This window comes from Lissotriton vulgaris, chromosome 1_1 (assembly GCF_964263255.1).
Source record: "Lissotriton vulgaris chromosome 1_1, aLisVul1.2, whole genome shotgun sequence".
Lineage (NCBI taxonomy): Eukaryota > Metazoa > Chordata > Amphibia > Caudata > Salamandridae > Lissotriton > Lissotriton vulgaris.
The window spans coordinates 2,122,586,100-2,122,606,437 of record NC_141685.1 but is presented as its reverse complement, the minus strand read 5'-3'; the positions used below and the strand labels follow the sequence as shown (position 1 = coordinate 2,122,606,437).

At 44.0% G+C, this 20,338-nt stretch overlaps 1 protein-coding gene across 4 annotated transcripts in view; it reads right to left on the bottom strand.

Moving 5' to 3' along the window:
* RIC8B (RIC8 guanine nucleotide exchange factor B) overlaps positions 1-20,338 on the bottom strand; it is a 477,183-nt gene that overhangs the window by 348,189 nt on the left and 108,656 nt on the right. For all 4 annotated transcript variants that reach the window (XM_086921785.1, XM_086921794.1, XM_086921812.1 and 1 more), the window contains one exon: positions 7,425-7,472. In XM_086921785.1, coding sequence (XP_086777911.1) covers positions 7,425-7,472 — 48 coding nt within the window. The remainder of the gene's footprint in view (positions 1-7,424; positions 7,473-20,338) is intronic.

Below are 20,338 nucleotides of genomic sequence, written 5' to 3'. Positions count from 1 at the left end.
TGGAGACCATGACCAAATTGCTGGAAGATTCTGCCCAATATTTATCCCAATGTTGCAGACAGTAGTAAGCCAGTTCTAAAACTGGTTTTAGACAATTCATCCACATTGTTTATTCTACTCAAATTGATCCAGCCAAGGTCTTTGCTACAAGGTGCAAACAGGAAGCTGGGGTGGCAGTGGTAGTCTCCAGCCAAGACAGACCCAGAAAAAAAGGAGACTGTCCCACTTAACAATGTTTTAACTTGTGGGGGTAACCCCATTCTTTGCACAATGGAGCCAGAAAAGGGCAGGAGAAAAATTCCTCGTATCAAACCGGTGATCCGATTCCGCTCCTCCATACTAAGATGTCGATCCACTACAAATGGCACCTCTAATGCCCTAGAGAAGCCTGGAAATCGAATTTGTTATCTGAGCTGTCTCCAACCCTTCATCTTGGGTACAATATGGATGAGTCAGACACAAAAGGATTCTAAAGTGGCTATGCAAACCAGTACACATGGGACATCCATGTCCCACATGCACAGGTGAAGGACTATGTTGCAGAGTAGCGGAAAGCCTATTAAAAAATGTGGGAAGGACAGTAAGTGACTCTCCTTAACAAGAAGTAGTAAAAACACTTACCATGGCACTATAACCACTCTATCTGCAACCACCGTCAGATCTCTATAGTACGGGAAACTGACAGTAGTCATGCTCAATAAGGAGTATACAAATTAAAGGTGCCTTTCTAGAACACAAGAGGCCTGCTCTGGGACACAATCTGTATCACAATGTCTTCAACATACACAAATGATTATCATAAGCGCTGTGGTGGCTGTCAAAAATCTGTACCCTGCTCTAACAAACTTGAGGCAGGGATGCACGCTGTCCTGAGCCACAAAGGCTCACAGGCTTGAAACGTATTGGACTTGGTCTGGCCCCATACATATTTCAACACTTATTGTTCACTGCTCCTTGATAAGAACATTGTTTTTATTTAGCTTTTAGTGCAATTGGAAATAATTAGAAGCTAATCTCCTAGAACCATAATATAATCACCTAGTACATTGCTGCCTTTCAATGAGAAAATCGAATCCACAGCAGTAGATGGGAACAAAACACAGAAGATAAGCAGTCAAAATTAGCCATTGAGCCTTAACTTCAATATTACTCATTTTAAAACTATTTCTGACAAAAGTGGCTGGGTGCAATTTAAGATTTCATGCCCTTGTTTTATATACTATCAGCTAGGTCCTACAGCCCACTCTCAATATTTTAAACATGTCAACCAACGGGGATCAATAGTAGACAGTTTAAGAATTTTGGCCTTGTTCATCATTAGCTTCAATCCATTTAGTTATTTATCTGACAAGCAAGAGAATCCCCCAAAATAAAGGCATAGATAAACGAACAAGGCATTGGGAACATGCTAAAAAAATAAATGTTATTAGGAAGTACTGAGAACATTCGGATTGTTTTTATAACTGCTTATAGTGCTAATATCCCTTGCTGTAACTGGTACTGGAATTGTATGTAGAATCGATTTACATATAATAAATCAATCAATCACAGAACTTATAAAGTGCACTACTCACCCGTGAGGGTCTCAAGGCACTGAGAGGGGGGGGGGGGCGAGGGGGGGTCTGCTGCTACTGCTGGAAGAGCCAGGTCTTGAGGAGCTTCCTGAAGGTGAGCAGGTCCTGGGTCTGCCGCAGGTGGGTGGGGAGGGTGTTCTAGGTCTTGGCAGCGAGGAAGGAGAAGGATCTGCCTTCGGAGGTGGTACGTTGGATTCGTGGGATGGTGGCGAGGGAGAGGCTGGCAGAGCGGAGCTGGCGGTTGGGGGTGTAGAAGTTGAGTCTATTGTTCAGGTAGGCTGGTCCGGAGTTGTGGAGTGCTTTGTGTGCGTGGGTGAGGAGCTTGAAGGGGATTCTCTTGTTGATGGGGAGCCAGTGAAGATCTCTTAGGTGGGGTGATGTGGCTGAGTCGAGGGAGGTTGAGGATTAGGCGGGCTGAGGCGTTCTGGATACGTTTTAGTCTTTTGTAGGTGTGTGGTCGGAATTCCTGTGTAGAGTGCGTTGCCGTAGTCCAACCGGCTGCTGACGAGGGCTTGGGTCACCGTTCTTCTAGTTTCGATCGGGAACCACTTGTAGATCCTGCGAAGCATGCGGAGGGTGTTGTAGCAGGAGGCGGAGATGGCGCCGACCTGCTTGGACATGGAGAGGGAGGAGTAGAGGATGAATCCCAAGTTGCGTGCGTGGTCTGTGGGCGTCGGGGCTGTTCCTAGAGTTGTCGGCCACCAGGAGTCGTCCCAGGCGGACGGGGTAGGGCCGAGGATGAGGACTTCCGTCTTGTCTGAGTTCAGCTTCAGGCGGCTGCTCCTCATCCACTCGGCGACGGCCTTCATACCCTTGAGGAGGTTGGTTTTGGTAGTATATGGGTCCTTGGTAAGGGAGAGGATGAGCTGGGTGTCGTCGGCATAGGAGATGATGTTGAGGTCGTGTTGGCGGGCCACTTGTGTGAGGGGGGCCATGTAGATGTTGAACAGCATCGGGCTGAGCCCTGGGGTATGTCGCAGATGAGGTTGGTTGCTTCGGATCGGTAGGGTGGGAGGCGGACTCTCTGGGTTCTGCCAGAAAGGAAGGAAGTCAGCTGGTTGGTGCAGGTGGCGTTCGGGGTGGGGTCTGTCGTGGTCGGGGGGGGCAGGACGTTAAAACTGTCATGGATGTAGACGATCTTGCGGTGGAAGAAGGTGGCCAGTGAGTCGCACAGTCCTTGCGAGGGTGTTATGTCGTTGGTGTTAGCGCTGGGGTTGGAGAGTTCCTTCACGATGCTGAAGAGCTCTTTGCAATTGTGTACGTTTTTGTCCAGGCGGGCTTTGAAGGAGGATCTCTTGGTTGTTCTGTGTTCTGATGAGTTGATGATGTCTGCGAATGGCGTTCTTGTGGGCAGCGTGGTTGTCTGATGTGCGGTCTTGGAGCCATTTCTTCTCTAGCATCCGGCATGTGTACTTGGAGGCCTGGAGTTCTTTGGTGAACCAGGCGGCTTTCTTGCTGGAGTGGTTGATGGAGGGCTTCTTTAGCGGGGCGAGAGTGTTGGCGCAGTCTTCGATCCACTGTCTGAGGTTTCCGGGCGGCAGTGTCTGGGCCGGTGGGGTCGGTTGGAGGGTTCAGGGCGAGGGCGGAGGTTAGCTGGTCCTCAGTGATTTTGCCCCAGCAGCGGCGAGGCAGCTGTTGGGTGCGTTGGTGCGTGGTTACTTTCTTGATTGTGAAGTGGATGCAGCGGTGGTCGGTCCAGTGGAGATCGGTGGTGTGGTTGTAGGCGACGTGGGTACTTGTGGAGAAGATGGGGTCGAGCGTGTGGCCGGCGGGGTGGGTGGGTTCGGGGACGAGTTGTCGGAAGCAGAGGTTGGCGAGGTTGTCGATCAGGGTGGCGGAGTTGGTGTCGTTGTTGTTCTCGAGGTGGTAGTTCAGGTCCCCGAGGAGGATGTAGTCCATGGAGGTGAGTGCGTGGGTGCTGGCGAGGTCAGCGATGGAGTTGCTGAACAGGGCCAGGAAGGTCTGTAGACGAGTGTTCCTCCGAGAGTGGCTTTGGGGTCAGTGTGGATCCGGAAGTGGAGGTGTTCGGCGGGGTTGAGAGAGTCATCTGCGAGGGTGTGGACTTGTGGACGATGGCTATTCCTCCTCCGATTCCGTAGGTGCGGTCTCTGCGGGATATCTTGTATCCATCTGGGACGGCTATGACGATGTCAGGTGCCGAGGAGTCGTTCCACCAAGTCTTGGTCAGGAATGGTACGTCTGGGGCTGTTGTGTTGAGTAGGTCCCAAAGCTCGACGGCGTGTTTGCGTGCGGAGCGGGTGTTGAGGAGTATGCAGCGGAGGTGGTTGGGTCCGGTCCTTTGAGGCTTGGTGGTTCTGTCACAAGAGAAGCTGCAGGACTGGCAGGAGAAAGGTCTGTGGGTGCGTTTCGGGGCAGCCTGGAAGCAGCGGTGGCCCCGGCCAGTGTTGAGAGCGAGGAGGGTGTTGACGTTGTATTGGAGTCTGGCGTTGCGGGGAGCGCGGGGTCCAGGGGTTCTGGCGCTTCCACGGTCCAAGCCAAGACAGGCCTTCAAAGGAGCGCCATTGGCGCGTCGGCTGCACTTCCGCGTGGCGTCCTCCATAAAAGGCGAAGTGGGAGGGAGGAGCAGCTGGGAGGCGGGAACAGGGAGGCCAATGGGCGTCGTCAAGGGACGGGACACAAAAGGCAAAAGGGGGTGGGCCACAGAGGGGCAGCGGCGGTGAGCGGGGGGATACAGAGAGCAAGGGGTGTTTAAGCCAAAACAGAATACAAACCAGAGAATAATGAATAAAGCAACTGTCAATAAACCACAATGCAGTCAGCACAAGAGCCCACCAGCGGCGAACTCGCAGCGGCAGCGGGGCAAGAGTCCCGGACGCACAGGAGGAGCCGTGCGGCGTGGGGAGCGACCTGACCTGCGAAGGAAGGCATTATAAGGGAAGACTCATTTCAAATGTACTATTTGTTCATTGCAAGCCCAGGCCCGATGCAACAAATGTATAAACAAGTCACTTACCTTCAGTGACTTTCTTTCTGACTGAGATCAGATTTTCGGGTTATGTAGTGCAAACAATATGTGAAAATGTGAATGAAGATCCAGGGAGAACATCCCATCCTGTTCTTACAATACTGAAAGTTGAAGGGTAGCCATTTTGAATGTTCTTGATTCAAAAACTTGTTGATACATTTTGGATTAAAACTGCCATAGCCCTCTTCCAGTAACCCTTAAATTATATGGAATTTCAACCCTTCTTTATCAGAGATGGAAGGGATCATCTCCGCTGCAACTTTCAATAGCAGAAATAGAATGTCTTACAAAAATGTTGATCTGGGAGGGCTAATTGAGGAAAAGGTCAAGATCCCCTCAGAATTGTCAGGGAATAGCATAGCTTCATTATCTGTAGGATTCACTGGTCCAAGGTTATCTTCTACTATTACTGAAGAATTGCATTCCAAACCCTAAATAGTTGTCCCATGGTCTACAAAGGCGAGGGACCTAAAAGAGGAGGAAGATGGTAACTGCCAGGACTCAAGTCTACGCCAGAGAGAGAAAAAAGCTGTTGTGGCAGTGTCTGTAGACACAGAACATATATATTGCACATGAAAGTGTTTAGAAATGGAGGCCAAATATAACTGTATGCTTTTGCCCTTCTTTGCTTGAATGCTTGGAGTCATTTCCTTAATAGGATAGTTTTCAAAGTGCACATCCAAAACTTGTACCTGAACATCCCTTAAAAATCTGTTTGCATGCTTCCAAAAATGCCTATGCATGTCAACACTGCCGCCCATAGGACAATGGTTCTACAGTCTCCAGTCCAGTCTGCACTGCCTGCTCAGCTGTCCATGCCATCTTGAAGAGATCTGAATAAGGCACATGCTTCGCTTATTGACAATGGGGAGGAACTAGAAACGGTGTTTTTGCCAGTGCCCCAGTAAATAGAACCGACTTAGGATGTTTCTTTAGAGTGCAGCAGGGCAAAGTCTTGACAGCTTTTATAATAATAGAGTTTGCTCCGCAATGTGTGGTTCTTTCATTCAATTTAGATTTGGGTGAGTTGTTTAGGTCACTAACATTTTAGAGATCAGCTGGACGAGCTATGTCGAATCTGGATAGAACAGCGGATTGTCTGTCTTACTGTCATTACAATCTTGATGATTAGCAGGTGCAGGAAATTGAAGGCAAATGCTTCAACCTTTATCAACAGGGCAATTAGTTACAACTTTGATTTACTCTTAGCAGAACGCAACATTTTCTGTGTGGTTAAAGTGATGGTGCAACTGGTGTTGGAGTCAGTAACAGTACCGGAGGTGTAGACTTTTAAGTTACAATGGTTGGCTCAGAAGAGCACTGCAACAGAGTCTGGCTTAAAGGGTGACTTTTTCACATTTTGCCCTGATGCGATGAGGAAAGCCTATGCTAGGTCTCCTTTAAACGCATTTCAATTTACAACCCCTAGAACTTCAGCCAAGTTCTTTGCATCAGCATCAGCAGGGGCCATATTTTTTGTATCACATCATACTGACATGTGTGGTAGCAATACCTCCTAACTGGCCTTTCCAATAAGACCATAACTATGTGTGATCACATGTCTCAAAGCATATGAATCAATGACCGGAAAGCATTCTCAGATAACAAGGACAAGTTCCTTGTTTCAATCAGAAGAAATAAGTCAGGTTTCTTTCAACAGACACTACTGATATTATACAAGGATATCATGCAAAGAGCAAGCAATGATGTGATAATGTGCAGGGTCTTATTCTGCACCATGCCCTTGAAGGCCTCATCGGATTGAAAGGCAGCCCTATAACTATAGATGATAAGTTTGACAAGATGTTTGTTTTTTTAGAAAATCTACTTTAAACTGCAGTGGCATTGGAAGTGACAGATCAGCTTAAATCTAGCTTACTGACTCTGCGATTTCACCATTGAACATCAATTTCATATAATGTATTAGAAAGTCTACGTACTGTCCACCCAAAGGAGACTAGCATTATCCCTCCCCGGATGTGGTCCTAGAAGTGACACTATAAAAACTGGTAGTGTTTAAAATGTGCAAATGTATTATGTTGCTTGCTAATGACATAGGATGAATATACAGAGCTCGATATTAATAGTTTGTGCATGAATTACCTGTGGGCTTCCCTTAATATAAAATCCTTGTTTGGCATAAGCAGTGCACGTTGAGACCTCTTACACATCTGGACACTTGGCCCTGACTTACGGTTTACCTCTAGTGTTTTTCCAATCTTCTCTTGATGTTGGTTCTTCCTTTTAGATATAGTTCTATTAATAAAAAGCCCTGAACATCTTCAAATATAACCTGTTTCTTGGATGTATTCTTTCTTCATTCACTCCATTGAATGTTGGCTACCTTAGTATATATGTATCTATATAGTATTTTTATAGCACAAACCTAGTCAAAAGGCAGGGGAACACTATACATAGTCAAATACAACATGAAGTCAAAGAGTAACAGGAAAGTGAGCTGGGTTGTGGCTGGTTAATGAGTTGTGATTTAGTGTTCTGTAAGGAGCTTTGACTCTATCCTATATTGAAACACAATTTAGGCAGTCTTGATGGATATGGGTGCCGTTCTATATCTGTAACGCAGAGACACAAAACGCTTGCTGACTTGTATTATTACTAGTACAGTTTGATGTACAGTTATCAAAGTGAGTGCTAAAATGTTTTGAAAGAAAAGCTAGGTCTTGCTGAACAGTAAAACATAAAAGATTGCATGCATGCAATTTACTGAAATTATGAGGTTCAATGTATTGAACTTAAGAGACAATTTATTTAAGTTATGAGATTCAATTTAAGGTAAAGTATGTTTAAAATCTTCTTTTGACAAAGGAACATATGAGAAATAAGTCGAAGAATGTAGTGCTTACCTTTCTCTTATCTTCATCTGCTGGATCAAATTTAAAAATGTTACTGTTCTGTAAGCAAGAGATAATATTAAAAAGAAAGTTACGAAAACATTTCCTAAGAAAGAAAACACGTAATCACATTATTAGATGGTGCTGGTCTCCCCACTTAAATTTAGTATGGTTGATTATGACCTTATTCATGTTATTCTTTGTGCCCAAGTGGTATGTAACATTTTTAGACCATTAAAGAACCAGCTGGAAAGCAAATGTATTCGTTCATATTGGTTCAAGCATAAAACCTAATCATAAATAAATAGTTGCAATCCCATTTATCAAATAGGTGAGTTTTGAATCATTTTCTCAAAGTGTCAACTTTGGGTATGCATGGATCATACTCCAAGGATGTGAGCACTGGTCAACATATTTCCGATGTGTACAGCTTTTGTATGTGGACATTTAGACCAATAATGATCAAGTGACTGACTAACTGAAAGTACATGGAGAAATATAGGGAAACAGCTTTTAAGTTAGCTAAACTGGCCCCGGTTTGGTCAGCAATTTAAATTTAAAGCAGTAGGCTTTATTTAAAAAAAAAAACAATACTATCTCAGCAGCCAGTGTAGCGAGCAGTCTCAATACTAGAAATTGAAAGACCTCTTTTAAAATAGCCAAAAATAGCCAAACATCCAATGGCGGCCACCCTCTGGGCTGCCTATATGTGTTTTGTCTGTTAGCCAGACCATCATAGGTACTGGGTATCTGCATAGTCATGCTTTGAATGTATCAAAGGTGCAATGATCCCTTTGTGATAAGGAGCTAGAAACAAACAGCTGAATTGTCTTCAGTTAGTGAAACTGAAGGTAAAGTGTCTTTGAGAACAGACCTAACTAAATGTAAACCTCCAAGCACCACTAGATCTATGACTTTTTCAATATCTGGTATGATCAGGTCACGGTAGTAAAAGATAACATTAAGATTAGGGCACCTTCCTGAGCTTTGCCTTATTACTCCACGCTGTTACAGGTGTTATGGTAACTAATAGTTAGTCTAAATATAATTTCTCAACATCTTCATAGTCAAGCAGTCTTGTATCTTAACATTTAAAAGCACTAAATACATCTGCAGATCCTAGTCTTCCCAATCAACAAATAACTGTTTTTTTTCCAAAACAAAAAAATAGCGCATATTCCTTATCACAAAAGGAATGATCAAAGATCACCTTTATTTTAACTAAATGTTACTAGTCAGATAGGTAACCAGGACTTCCAAAAAGGTTCTGAAGAAATCACTTGGGTGGCTAAATATGAAAAAAAGATGAAAGGTAATGTAGAATGTTCAAACAAATTACCACAAACAACTACTGGTTTGGATATTAAGTAACAATGTGGCAGCCCCTTGTTTTTTGTTGTGGAGGAAAGTGTCACACAAACAAATATTCTGGTTTTTAACTTTGTTATAAGATTATGTTGGTGCAGACCAGAAAACAAATGAAGAGTCATCATACTTGTAGAACTACACTGATCAGAAGTATAACACTGCCTATCGGATCTTCCTTTTAAACAGCAGGAAGTACTAAACAAGAGCACGTGAGGCTAAATTCTAAAGGATAAAACAAAACCAAGTCTTAAGCACAGATTAATATCTTCACTTTAAAACACAAAAGGAAACCTTTTAGATAAGACTGGAGGCAGATTTATCAACTGAAGAGCAGAAAACATCTAACTGCCACATATCACTTCAGCTAAACACAGCCAGCATTAATGCGCAAGAGTAAGACAGAAAAATACAGCAAAAACCACATGACAGAAAGCGGACACCACAGCCGTCTCTGTAAAGAAAGCTCAAAACAGAAAGAAGTATCTTTCAAGCTAAGCATTACAATGGGTATCAACACAAACCCAAACCTACAGCTTCGTCCAACAAATGCCCATTGCCCTGCATGCACGGCGATATCACATGCATCAGTTTCTTCATAGAACAAGTATTTATTGCCCTATTCAAGGACCATACCAGCATGCAAACCATAACAAAGGTCGCGTTAAACAGAAACAATTCCCACACTGTCACAGGTATTAAGACTATTCATGAACATGCACAAGTCAAAGGTACCATTTTAACCATTAAAATATAATGGGCGCCAATAGTGTCACTATGGGTATCAACTTCTCCTATCCTTAAACCGAAAGAATGATAAAGCCCCACACAGCTGAATGAGTTTAATTTTAACAAATCGAAAAGTTTAAGCATCTACTGCTAACATGGCATTAAACAGGGTGCTTGTGAACTCCACATCACACAACAAGGTAAAATCTCCAAACTCATTAAACGAATACTAGTTGCTTGTCTTTTTCATGTTCAAAATTAATATGAACTACAAAAACGAAGCACTTTAGCCTGTGTTAGCAATAAACGGGTATGTTACAGGTACACTTTAAACATAAGAATTGTAAACCAGGATTTACAGTCCGCAAGTAGTAAACATATTGCACATTATATATGAAAATTCTACATTTTATATAAATCCTTTTTAGCGATTTTCAGAGAGCAAAAACACAAGTATGGGATGCAGAGTCTCAACACAACAAAACAAAGCAAAGTCAAGAAGCAAATCCTGTATTCCATGTCAGGACCGGAGGCGAGGATTATGCTATTCTTTCTTTGCACTTATTTGCTTTGTTAATTGCTTATTGGTATTATTGTGCCTAGCGGCGGTTCGGCCAGTGTCTAGATTAGCGCGCTGTGCTCTGGGGTTTGGTTCATCTATTATTCCCTGTTGTTTTGCCACCTGTATTCCTTATTGTATAGCTTGGTTTACATGCCCTCTTGAGTCAAACTTTATGAGTACATTCAGTTCTTCTACTGATTAAAACTGTTTTCGAAAGAAACAAACTAACTTTTGTCTTGATAAAGATGGAACAATAATTAAACACATCAAAATGCGTCGACGCATCATTGCACATAATCCAAGGGAAAATTTGGACCTTCAGACACGAAAATGAGTGAATCCAGGCCAGGTTTTTAAACTGTCCCATAGGATTTGTTTCTTTGAAAGACAAAGTACACTATCTAACCATTGTTATCTTTTTAGGTCACAGTATATTGTGTAAATTGATAGTAATTGGGGATTTTACATAAATTGTTTTTAACAATTGTTTTGCAATAAAACTGCGATATATACGAGGTGTATTGAAATTTTTAAATTGTACCCAGTTTTTTAATAATAAAAGATTTTTGTAAAACTTCAGTGCTATTTAGCAATTGATTCAAATATTAGGTGGGATTTTCCTTGATGAGTTGTATTATTGTGCGCCTTGTGAGGTACGACCTAGTTGTGAGTTGAACCTTGGATCCTGTACCTTTCATAACCCAAGGGAATATTTGTTTTACTCCTCCTCAAGACGGACAACATTTTGGCGGTCTGATATATAAATCATCTTTGGGGCACGCGCTCGAGAGCCCTCTCAGATCTGGCAGCAAACTTTTGGCAGTACTGCCTGCACCATCAGAACTCAGTTTCAGCTGAATATCTTCCCGGTCAGGACAACCAGGTGGCAGACTTTTAGTCCTGTCATTTCCACGACGCGAGTCTTTGGAAATTGCATCTGGGGGTGTTTGTGGATCTCCAGAGTATCTGGGGCCCATTCTCAGTAGACCTCTTCACGTCACGCCTGGATCACCAGCTTCCCCGGTACTTCAGTTGGAAACCAGATCCCCTTGCAAAGAAGACGGGCGCATTTCTGCAGGACTGGCAGGAGGAAGCAGGTTATGCCATTCCTCCATTTGCCATGATCACCCGGGTCTCTGCCCAGGTGCGACGGGAGAGAGTGAGCATGCTGCGCATCTCACCTATTTGGAGATTGCAAGTTTGGTTTCCAGTTCTGGAGCTTTCTTGGGATTCGCCAATCCCTCTCCCCCTGCTTTCCAACTCTCCTACTCAGTCCGGACGGAGTTCCTCAACCGTTGATCGAACAAGGGGACAATGGGCAGTCATAGGCCTTTCGGTAGCGGCTGAGAAATTCATGTCCAAGGCATGGGATGAAAGCACAGTCAAGCGATATCGCTCCAAAGTGGTGTTGTTGGTGTCTGCGACGGAGTATCAATCACGTGGCAGCAGATGTGAACTCCATCTTTAATTTTTTTGCTGCCCTGGCGGAAGAGGGCTTGGCTTACAGAACCATCAATACCTTCCGTCCCGCCATCTTGACGGGACGGAAGGTATTAATCATCCTGTCGGGGAACACCCCTTGGTCGGTCGTCTTCTTTGTGGCATTCGCCTTTCTTTGCCTCTAGAACCGCGGTATTCTCAATTATGGGATGTCAGCCGGGTTTTGAACCTATTCCTGTCCTGGCAGCTGAACAGATTTCTTTCTAGGAAGTAACTTTCTGCGAAGTTGGCCATGCTCTTTTGTCCTGCAGAAGATTTTGGATGTCAGAGCTCTGGACGTGTCTGGTAGGATGTTTTCCCCTACTGGGGTTACCATTACCTTTACAATCTGTAGACGCACCAAATGCAGGACGATTTCCATCTCTTACCCTGCTTTCCTGGATTCCCCAAAGTTATGTGTGGTGGCTTGCCTCAAGGCATATGAGGAAATGTTTGAGGAATTTCGACCTCCTGGGGAACGGCAACTCCTCATTGCACTTAAAAAGCCTCACAAGGCTGTGTCTTCTCCCATGATTGCCCATTGGGTCAGATGGGCGATGCAGGTCTGGAAGACATTCTGAATGCAGCAGGCTGGTCTTCAGACTCTAACTTTAAGCAGGTTTACTTTAAACCGGTTATTGACATGGCTCATTTGGTTGTGAGCAAGCTTTAAACGAGCATAATCCTCTCCTCCGGTCCTGACGTAGAATGAAACATTTCCTAGCTATTGTAACGGAAAGTTTCAATTCTATTAAGGATGTGGTGGTCCTTCTTTTATACACAGTTGTGCCTTTGAAGTGGGGAAACGTTTCTAAAGGCATGCCTTTCAAGTGCATGATAGCCTGCCTTCCCTGGGTCCAGACTAACTATTGGGGGTAAGCAGCCCTTAGTGTAGAGACAGGACAGAGCCTATTTAAGTGAAAGTGGTTTTGTGCTCTGCTTCGCCCTCACATCCTATCAGTGATGGCCCATCCAGTCACACCAAAGCTCCCCATGTGTGTAGCTGTCTAGGAGGAATACCCAAAGCCCAACTGTCAGCTACATCCAGTCATGTGATACAGGCAGGCTGCAGGCACCAAACGGCTTGTAGCAGGGTTTCCGTTCTCCCACAGAACTGTGCATAGAGATCTAGAACCTCAGTGAGTTAGGATGATCCAAAACTCCTCTCAGTGTCAGAAATCCCCTTACCTAGCTAGCTACAGTGTCTCATGGATCATTATGGAATGATCCATGTCTTAGACAAACCAGAACATGATCTTTAGAATACCTCAGGAATCGTGGAACACATGAACACTCTTTCGTTATATAATCATTTCAAACCAAAACTGAGAGTCAAAGAACACAAGTGCAAGTTTGAAATATTTATTATTCAATGCAAAGTTCTCAAACGCAGTATCTTGTATAATACCAAAATGCAGATTATAATAATCAGAGTCAGCAGCATAGTCACTAATCCATAGTAAGCAAAAGGTGCTAGCATGTTATAATGCAAAAACTATAGAAATCGATAGCACCTATATTTCGCGCACCCTATCTAGCATATTATTTTATATATATGAAGGTCTCATTCGGGCTTTAGCTGGGCGGCCCCATACCTCTCAATGTCAGTAGGAGCAGTTCACATCAACAGCTACCAGCTCTCTTCATGCGCAGCACCAAGTGTGTACTTTCATTCCGTGTAACTCTATCTTAAACCCGCGTAGAGCCCAAAATGTTGGCATCAACATTATTTGTGTTATGTCTAATGTGGTGCGAGGATCAGGCCTCCCAGCAACCTTGTGTTAGGTTAATCTTAGAGTGTGCAGCTCTCAGTGTGCAGGCAGTTGTACAAAGTGTACCAGGCAAAGCTGACAGCATAGAAATAACATATTATTCTCAAATAAACCACCTCACCGCTTCTAGGGTGAAAGCTACAACAACAAGTATGTGTCGTGTGCAAAACTGAAGCCGAAGGCAAACCGGCTGTTTAAACATGTAATACACTCATGCTAACTTAACGCAATATATGTAATGAAGTATCCATATGACACCCCCCCATTGGTCCGAGCACCGTCAAACATAAGGGAAAAGGCATAATGTCTAAATCATAATGTCTAAATCAGACACAACAATTGAAAGCAAAGTTCAATAATCTTGAGCTAAAATAAGCTAAACATATGTATGAATGAATATGTATGAATGCCTACAGTGGCCTCAAATCTAAAAATAAAAACAAAACCACCTCATCCACCAGGTCTCAAAAATATGAAACGTAGGACCAGGTTTCATCAATTCAAATGTTTGGAAGAGAAAAAACAAGGCACGTATCCGATTTCCAAAGTCATGTGCCACATTGACGTTATCCCCAGCGACATCACATGATTGTACTCTCCATCAGCTGAACATAGTCGATCCCTCCAATCCAGCGAGGGGAAAGTCATATTTCACAACAAAGCATTCCTCCCAGGCATCTCACGATTGGAAAGTATATGCAAAGAAAGTTGCCACAGCCTCCAGCATGAAATCACTGCCATCATCCGAAAATAGTTCAGCAATCCAATTTAGCAATGGGAAAGAACATACGTGCTCCTCCAGCATCGGATCCTCCTGTAACGTCAGAGGACAACTCGGTGGGTTCACCAGATCGCTGTGTGTCAGAAAGGCATCCGCCGCTGCAGAAATCTCCCATTGGCCCAGAACTCCATTTATCGCTGCCAAGGCCATAACTCTCTCGCCAGAACAGATCAGCTCGTGAGCCACCACGGGACGCATTAGCTGATCAAAATCGACGTCAGGAGCAGTTCTCAAGCATAGGCACAAATCAATGGCCCAATCGAACTCGCAGCTCAGGCAGTGAAACACAGGTTGGACACACGTGAAGTCGGTGAACCGAAATGACAATCTATAGGCCGTGCTTAATGCAGCAAGCGGCAATGTTCCATAGTAATTGAGCATCCGATTACGGCACAGTGTCAGGAGGCGTTGAACGGAGTCTTGCGCAGGATGGGCATCCATGTTTTATGAAGAAAAACACCAACAGAATGCCTGCTGCTACAGCCAGCAACACAGGTAGTCCACCAAACAGACTCGAAAAAATAGTGTGGAAAAACGTGGGAATGATACCAAAAACTTTTTCAAACGTAGTCACGAGGCCACTGCTTACTAACTTAAAAAAAATGTGCAAGCCCAGTCGTTGAAGAAGCATTAAAAATCTGGTGCACCAGTTCACAGAAATGAAACGGCAAATCAGTATTTAAAAGCGCCTGCACCTCTGTGCGGGTGTTAGCTATGTGAAGGACATAAGTTTCCCGGGCCGAACTCAGGGTCACTTGTTTTTGAGACAAAAGGGCCCTTATTCTGCTTAAACCATTGAATTTTGCTTCCAAGGTTGGAATTCGTGGCCAGATGGAGACATCTGAAGACCCATGCGTGGGTGGGTATAGAACATTCTTGCAGCACACCACACGCTCTGATACAGTTACCACATAAGCCACACCAATTAATAAACCACAACATAACTAGTTGTTTAAAAGTAAATAACTACCATTAGCTAATAATGTGAACGTGGGAACCACTGCTGGAACTGGTGTGCCTTTTAAAACACATGCTAAATTTGGGCGGTCCTGATTACAAGAACCGTGTAACTGAATGTGTCTGCATATTAATGACTGGTCAGGTGACTGTGTGCAATCCTCACCATTAAGATTCACTTCTTTTCCATCCTTCAGACATCTGTATGTGTATGGTAATGACCATGCCTCGTGTAAGAAAGCATTGCCTAGTGGTTCATATCGTCCTATAGCAATATACCGCATACAGTTAGTAAATTTATATAAAGGAAATGGTAATGTAATTAAACTATGAATCAGCCACGTGGCAGTAGTGGTTTCAGCAACAGAGAAAGGCAAGGATTCAAGCTTCTCAATATGTAACATAGAAAATGATGCATCACGCATTGAAAGCATGCGCTGTTTTTCAGTAAGATTAAAAGGGGCGAAAAGGGATGAAACGTTCAACGAGTTCCAGGGAACTCGACCTGCCTTAATTGTCTGTAGAGTCCAAGCAAACTGCATTACAGAACGCAATTGATTTTGACCATGGTAAAACGTGGACACTTCATCATGTACAATATCAACAACAGAAGAAACAATATTATCCAATGTGTAAATCCTGGAAGAAAGCATGTTAATACTGTTATCTACTACAGCTAGCACTTTTTCTAAATTAGCTTGATCAATCGCTCTCAGGCGTTTAGCTGCCTCAACCTGTGAAAATTTCCAAATCTCATTGTATACAGCATAAATAAAGCGTTTAGATCTACCCCTAGTCGGGCCTTTTATAAAATCATTTAGCTCTATATTCTCATTCAACTGGGACAGATGCAGTTTAACAGCAGCCAAAGTGGAATGTTGTAACCAGTTCTGACACAATTTACCTACTGAATAAGTGGTGACAGTGTGATCTGTGTCAAACCTGGGATCTGGCCTGATATGCGTAAAACCTTCAGATAAACCCAAAAACCTACGTTGGCAAGCATCAGTGCTTCTTTGCCACAAAAGCCATCCCTCCGGATCAAAACGGGAAATATTAAAGGAGGAATTCTGCAAAAGTGCTTGTATCCCATTGATGGATATTGTAGTGAAATTACTCCAACCTGAATATTCTTCTAAGTCAGGGATAGTAGGGGTATTTAATTTTTTAGATGTAGCCAATCCAAAACATGTTGTTTGAGAAACAGTAGAATTTAAAAACAACATGTGATTTGGGATGAGACATGCACGATGCAAAGCCTCAGTGCCTTGTACCTGCCAATCTTTGGTACCCCAAACCGATTTAAGGTCAATAGCATCCTTCCATAACTCATAGCCATCCACAGATAACCTATCTAAAAAGGACTTTGAATACAGCAATTTTGTATCAGTAAGTCTAACTTTGGGCATGAATTTCTGGTTCACTTTAAAATAAAACGACTCAGGATTTGATTGATTAAAATCTGTAAAATAAGAGTATTTTCCCAGAAATGTACTTGAGCTCCCCTGTAAGGGAGTAGGGCAATGTTCCCACTGAGTGTAATTCACAGGAACCCTCCTGGAACTTGTCTTGTGTAAGAAATGATTCCCATAATGTTGATAACAAAACAAATCACCATAATTGACAGAATCTAAGTACAAATCATCAGCATCAAAGGCCGCATAATATTTCAAATCAGAGAACAATGCTTCTACAGCCTGAAGATCCCAATCATCAGAACGAACATTTTGCTTAATCACATCTCCCATGTTTACTCTAAGCACATTAGGAACATTAATAACTTCTGTGGGGCCATGTATCTGAAACCTAACCGCATCCCACACAATCCCATCAAGGACTGGCCAAGCAGTAATCTGTACTGAATGTAAGTCTCTCTTTAGTCTGTGTACTGAATGTGAGGAGGATAGAGGGGCCAATGTTCCATTAAGGTACCGAATTCCTGTTCTTTCTTTCACATAATGGCCATCGATCAGTCGGAAAAAATAAAACACAAAACCAATCGACATAAAAAGATGAAATAAAAATAGTATCAGCCAAATGTATGTCCAAGGTGGAATCAAAAAATGTTTTTTAAACAACGTGGCATATTTTGCAATAGTCGATGGTTTCTTTGAAAGTTCCGAATAAGAGTCAAAAGAGAATCTGGACTGGTTAGCCAAACGAGCTTGTAAATCGGACATGGATAAATCAGCAGGATCTGCATAGGTCACCTCATCAATGTTAGTAACAGGAATAGTATTTAATAAAGGACTAGTTATGGCAGGCATCTCGAGGGACACCTCCTGATCTGCACCAGATGTAATAGCCAGCACAGAGTGCCTCACCATGGAAGGACAGGATACAGCCGGTGTCATGCTATGAAGAATCGGCCACCCTGTGTGTCTTGACATTGTCAATAGAAATAAATCTGTTTTCTTTACGACCTGGAAGTGGTGGTATAATGACTGTTCTTGTGCCCTTCACTCCAAGTACTCGGACTGGTGCTCGATATGAGGGACCAAACTCTTTCTTGTTATCGATCTTCTCTCGAACCAGTTCTCCAACTTGGGGTAGCCAGCCAACTACCGGGATCTGCAACGCATCATCCGACGTGGAGGGCAAGTGTTCCTTTGCAAGACTGTCTCTGGTCTTTTGTAGATCCTGTAAAACATTGCAATGTTCATCTACGTCAAAGGCCGCGGCCTGGGCCTGGCAGTCTGCACCATCAAGGTCAGGTACGTACATCTTGATACCAAAGAGCATTTCGTATGGGGTCCGCCCACCCAGAGACCTTCTAGGGAGATTATTAAGCGCACGCTGCACGCCATAGAGGTGGGTCAGCCAGTTTCTACCAGTGCCTATAACGCGGGCTGTCAAAGATTGCTTTAAGTCGCGGTTCATTCTTTCTACTACAGAATTGCCCTCAGGCCTGTAGGGGCTTGAAAACTTCACCTGTACTCCCAACGAAACCATAGCATCCTTATACGCCTTAGAGGCGAAAGCCGGACCCTGGTCCGAATGGAAAGTACCACAAGCAAAGATTCCCACAAAGACACGCAAATCCTTAATGACAGTTCGCGAATCAGCGCTTCGATGCGGCCATATCCATACAAAGCGTGTGCATGAGTCAACTGCTACTAAGATATATTTATACGCAGTATCAGAAGAAAAAGGACCGCAGTGATCCAAATAAACACATCCAAGTGGTTTATTAGAGATGTACAACTGTGTCTGAGGCGGACGCGCAGCAGTAGAAGGCTTGATCTGCTGACAAATGTCACACATAAGGACATAATCGCGCGTCTGTTTGTACAGTCCCCGCCACCAGAACCTCTGTTGTAGCTGAGATACAGTGGCTGAGACGCCCGCATGCGCAGACGCCACACCTTCATGAGCCGCTGTAATCAGAGAAGCTCTGCGATCCGAGTTGGGAACTAGACGCTCTCCAACTTCAGGAATTTTCACATAAGGAACCTTATCGGGACTTAAGTGGTATGTGTACTTCGAAGGGAACCCCGCAGGATATTTACCTCCCTTCTCCGTGGCAGCAACAGCCGCCAAGATGTCATCATCTATTTTGCTTTTGGACCTCGTGACCGCTGCAACTAAGTATTTTGATACCGCTGACTTCGCTGCTTCATCAGCAAGCGAGTTGCCAACAGCGTGGACCCCCACGCGCTGGTGACCGAGAGTATGAATCACAAACACGAGCGGCAGTTTCTCTTTAAGTTCCGCCACTCGGACCCAGATCATTTTATGTTTTATTGTGCTACCCTTGGAATCACGAAAATCATTCTGAATCCAAAAGAACAAGTTCTCATTGTAAGACTGGACACAGTAGTAAGAATCACTTACGATTAAAGTCGTCACACAAGGATCAGCGTACTCCAATGCAAGCATAAGAGCACGAAGCTCTGCTAATTGTGCGGTGCAGTCCCCTAGCGTTTGCGTGTGCACAACACTGGACTTGAACTCATCGTTCACCATGGCACCGACCACAATGGCGCAAGCGGAAACGTAGGCGTGTTTAGAGCCATGCGCAACCTGCGCCGAACCATCCGTGTAAATGATACAATGGAAATCCTCCAACGGCCGCATTGCTAAAGGAGCAGGATGAACAAATTCATACTGTAAATACTCCTGCGACCGTAAAGCGGCGTCAAAAATAAACGTGACATCCTGAGATGTCAAGGATGTAGCCCACTGAATCCACCGAGGGTGCAAAGCTTTAGAATTCGGTACACTGGCTTTCGTGACCGCCTCCAAGGCTGGACACGGGGTGACAACCAACATGCGCTTTCCCTGCGACAGGGCACGTTCCTTAAGAATTGCCATCTGCACAGCCGTTAAAACTTTCTCCACAGTGGAAAAACGCAGTTCAGCCGAAGTGTACAAGTGTGACTTGCAAGCAATAGGTACAGTATCCCCTTCATTAAAAGTCAGGTACGTGAAACCCACCGTCCCAGGGATAATTCTTATCACCAGGTTGGTCTGGTTATCACGAGTCTGTAAGTAGTCAGAAGATAGCATATCAGCCTGCAAGGACTGCAGAATGGCTGAATGCTCAGGCAGCCAGCATGATTTGGAAAAAGATGGTTGTACCAAGGCATATAAAGGCTTGATACGCTGGGCATATTCCGGAATGTATGTCCTCCCGAAATTTAAAAAACCCAGCAAAGACTGTAATTTTTTCAGCGTTGTCGGAGAGCGCAACTGCGCGCACTTCTCCAGGAACTGAGGAGCCAATCCCTTTCCTTCATGGTTAAGTTCATAACCTAGAAACAACACTGTGTACTCCGCAATGTGCGATTTTGCAAAGTTAAACTTGTAACCCATGTCTGCAAAGTTACAAATTATGCTATTTACTCGACACAGATGCACCCAAAGCTCGTCGTCTGTGAGATAAATATCATCCACATACGAACATGCAACTGGATCGAAACTCTCTAAAAGAGAGACTATGCGGGCGGAAAACACTCCAGGACTATTTTTATATCCCATTGGGAGTCGATTAAACTTTTTTTGTACGCCGCCGCACGTAAAACTGGTCCATTGGGAACTTAGACCATCTAATCTATGTGCATAAAAACCATTGGAAATGTCAAGCGTGGTTTTGAACCGTTTACGCTCAAGACTATTCACTAGGGCAGAGCCGTGAGTATTCTGTACTGCACAGTTACGGCAATGCGAGTTCAAATGCCGGTAATCCAAAACCAGACGATATGAGCCGTCCGGCTTGTTAACAGTAAAAAGGGGATTATTCATTGGTGACACACACGTTTCAATTACACCTTGATATTCC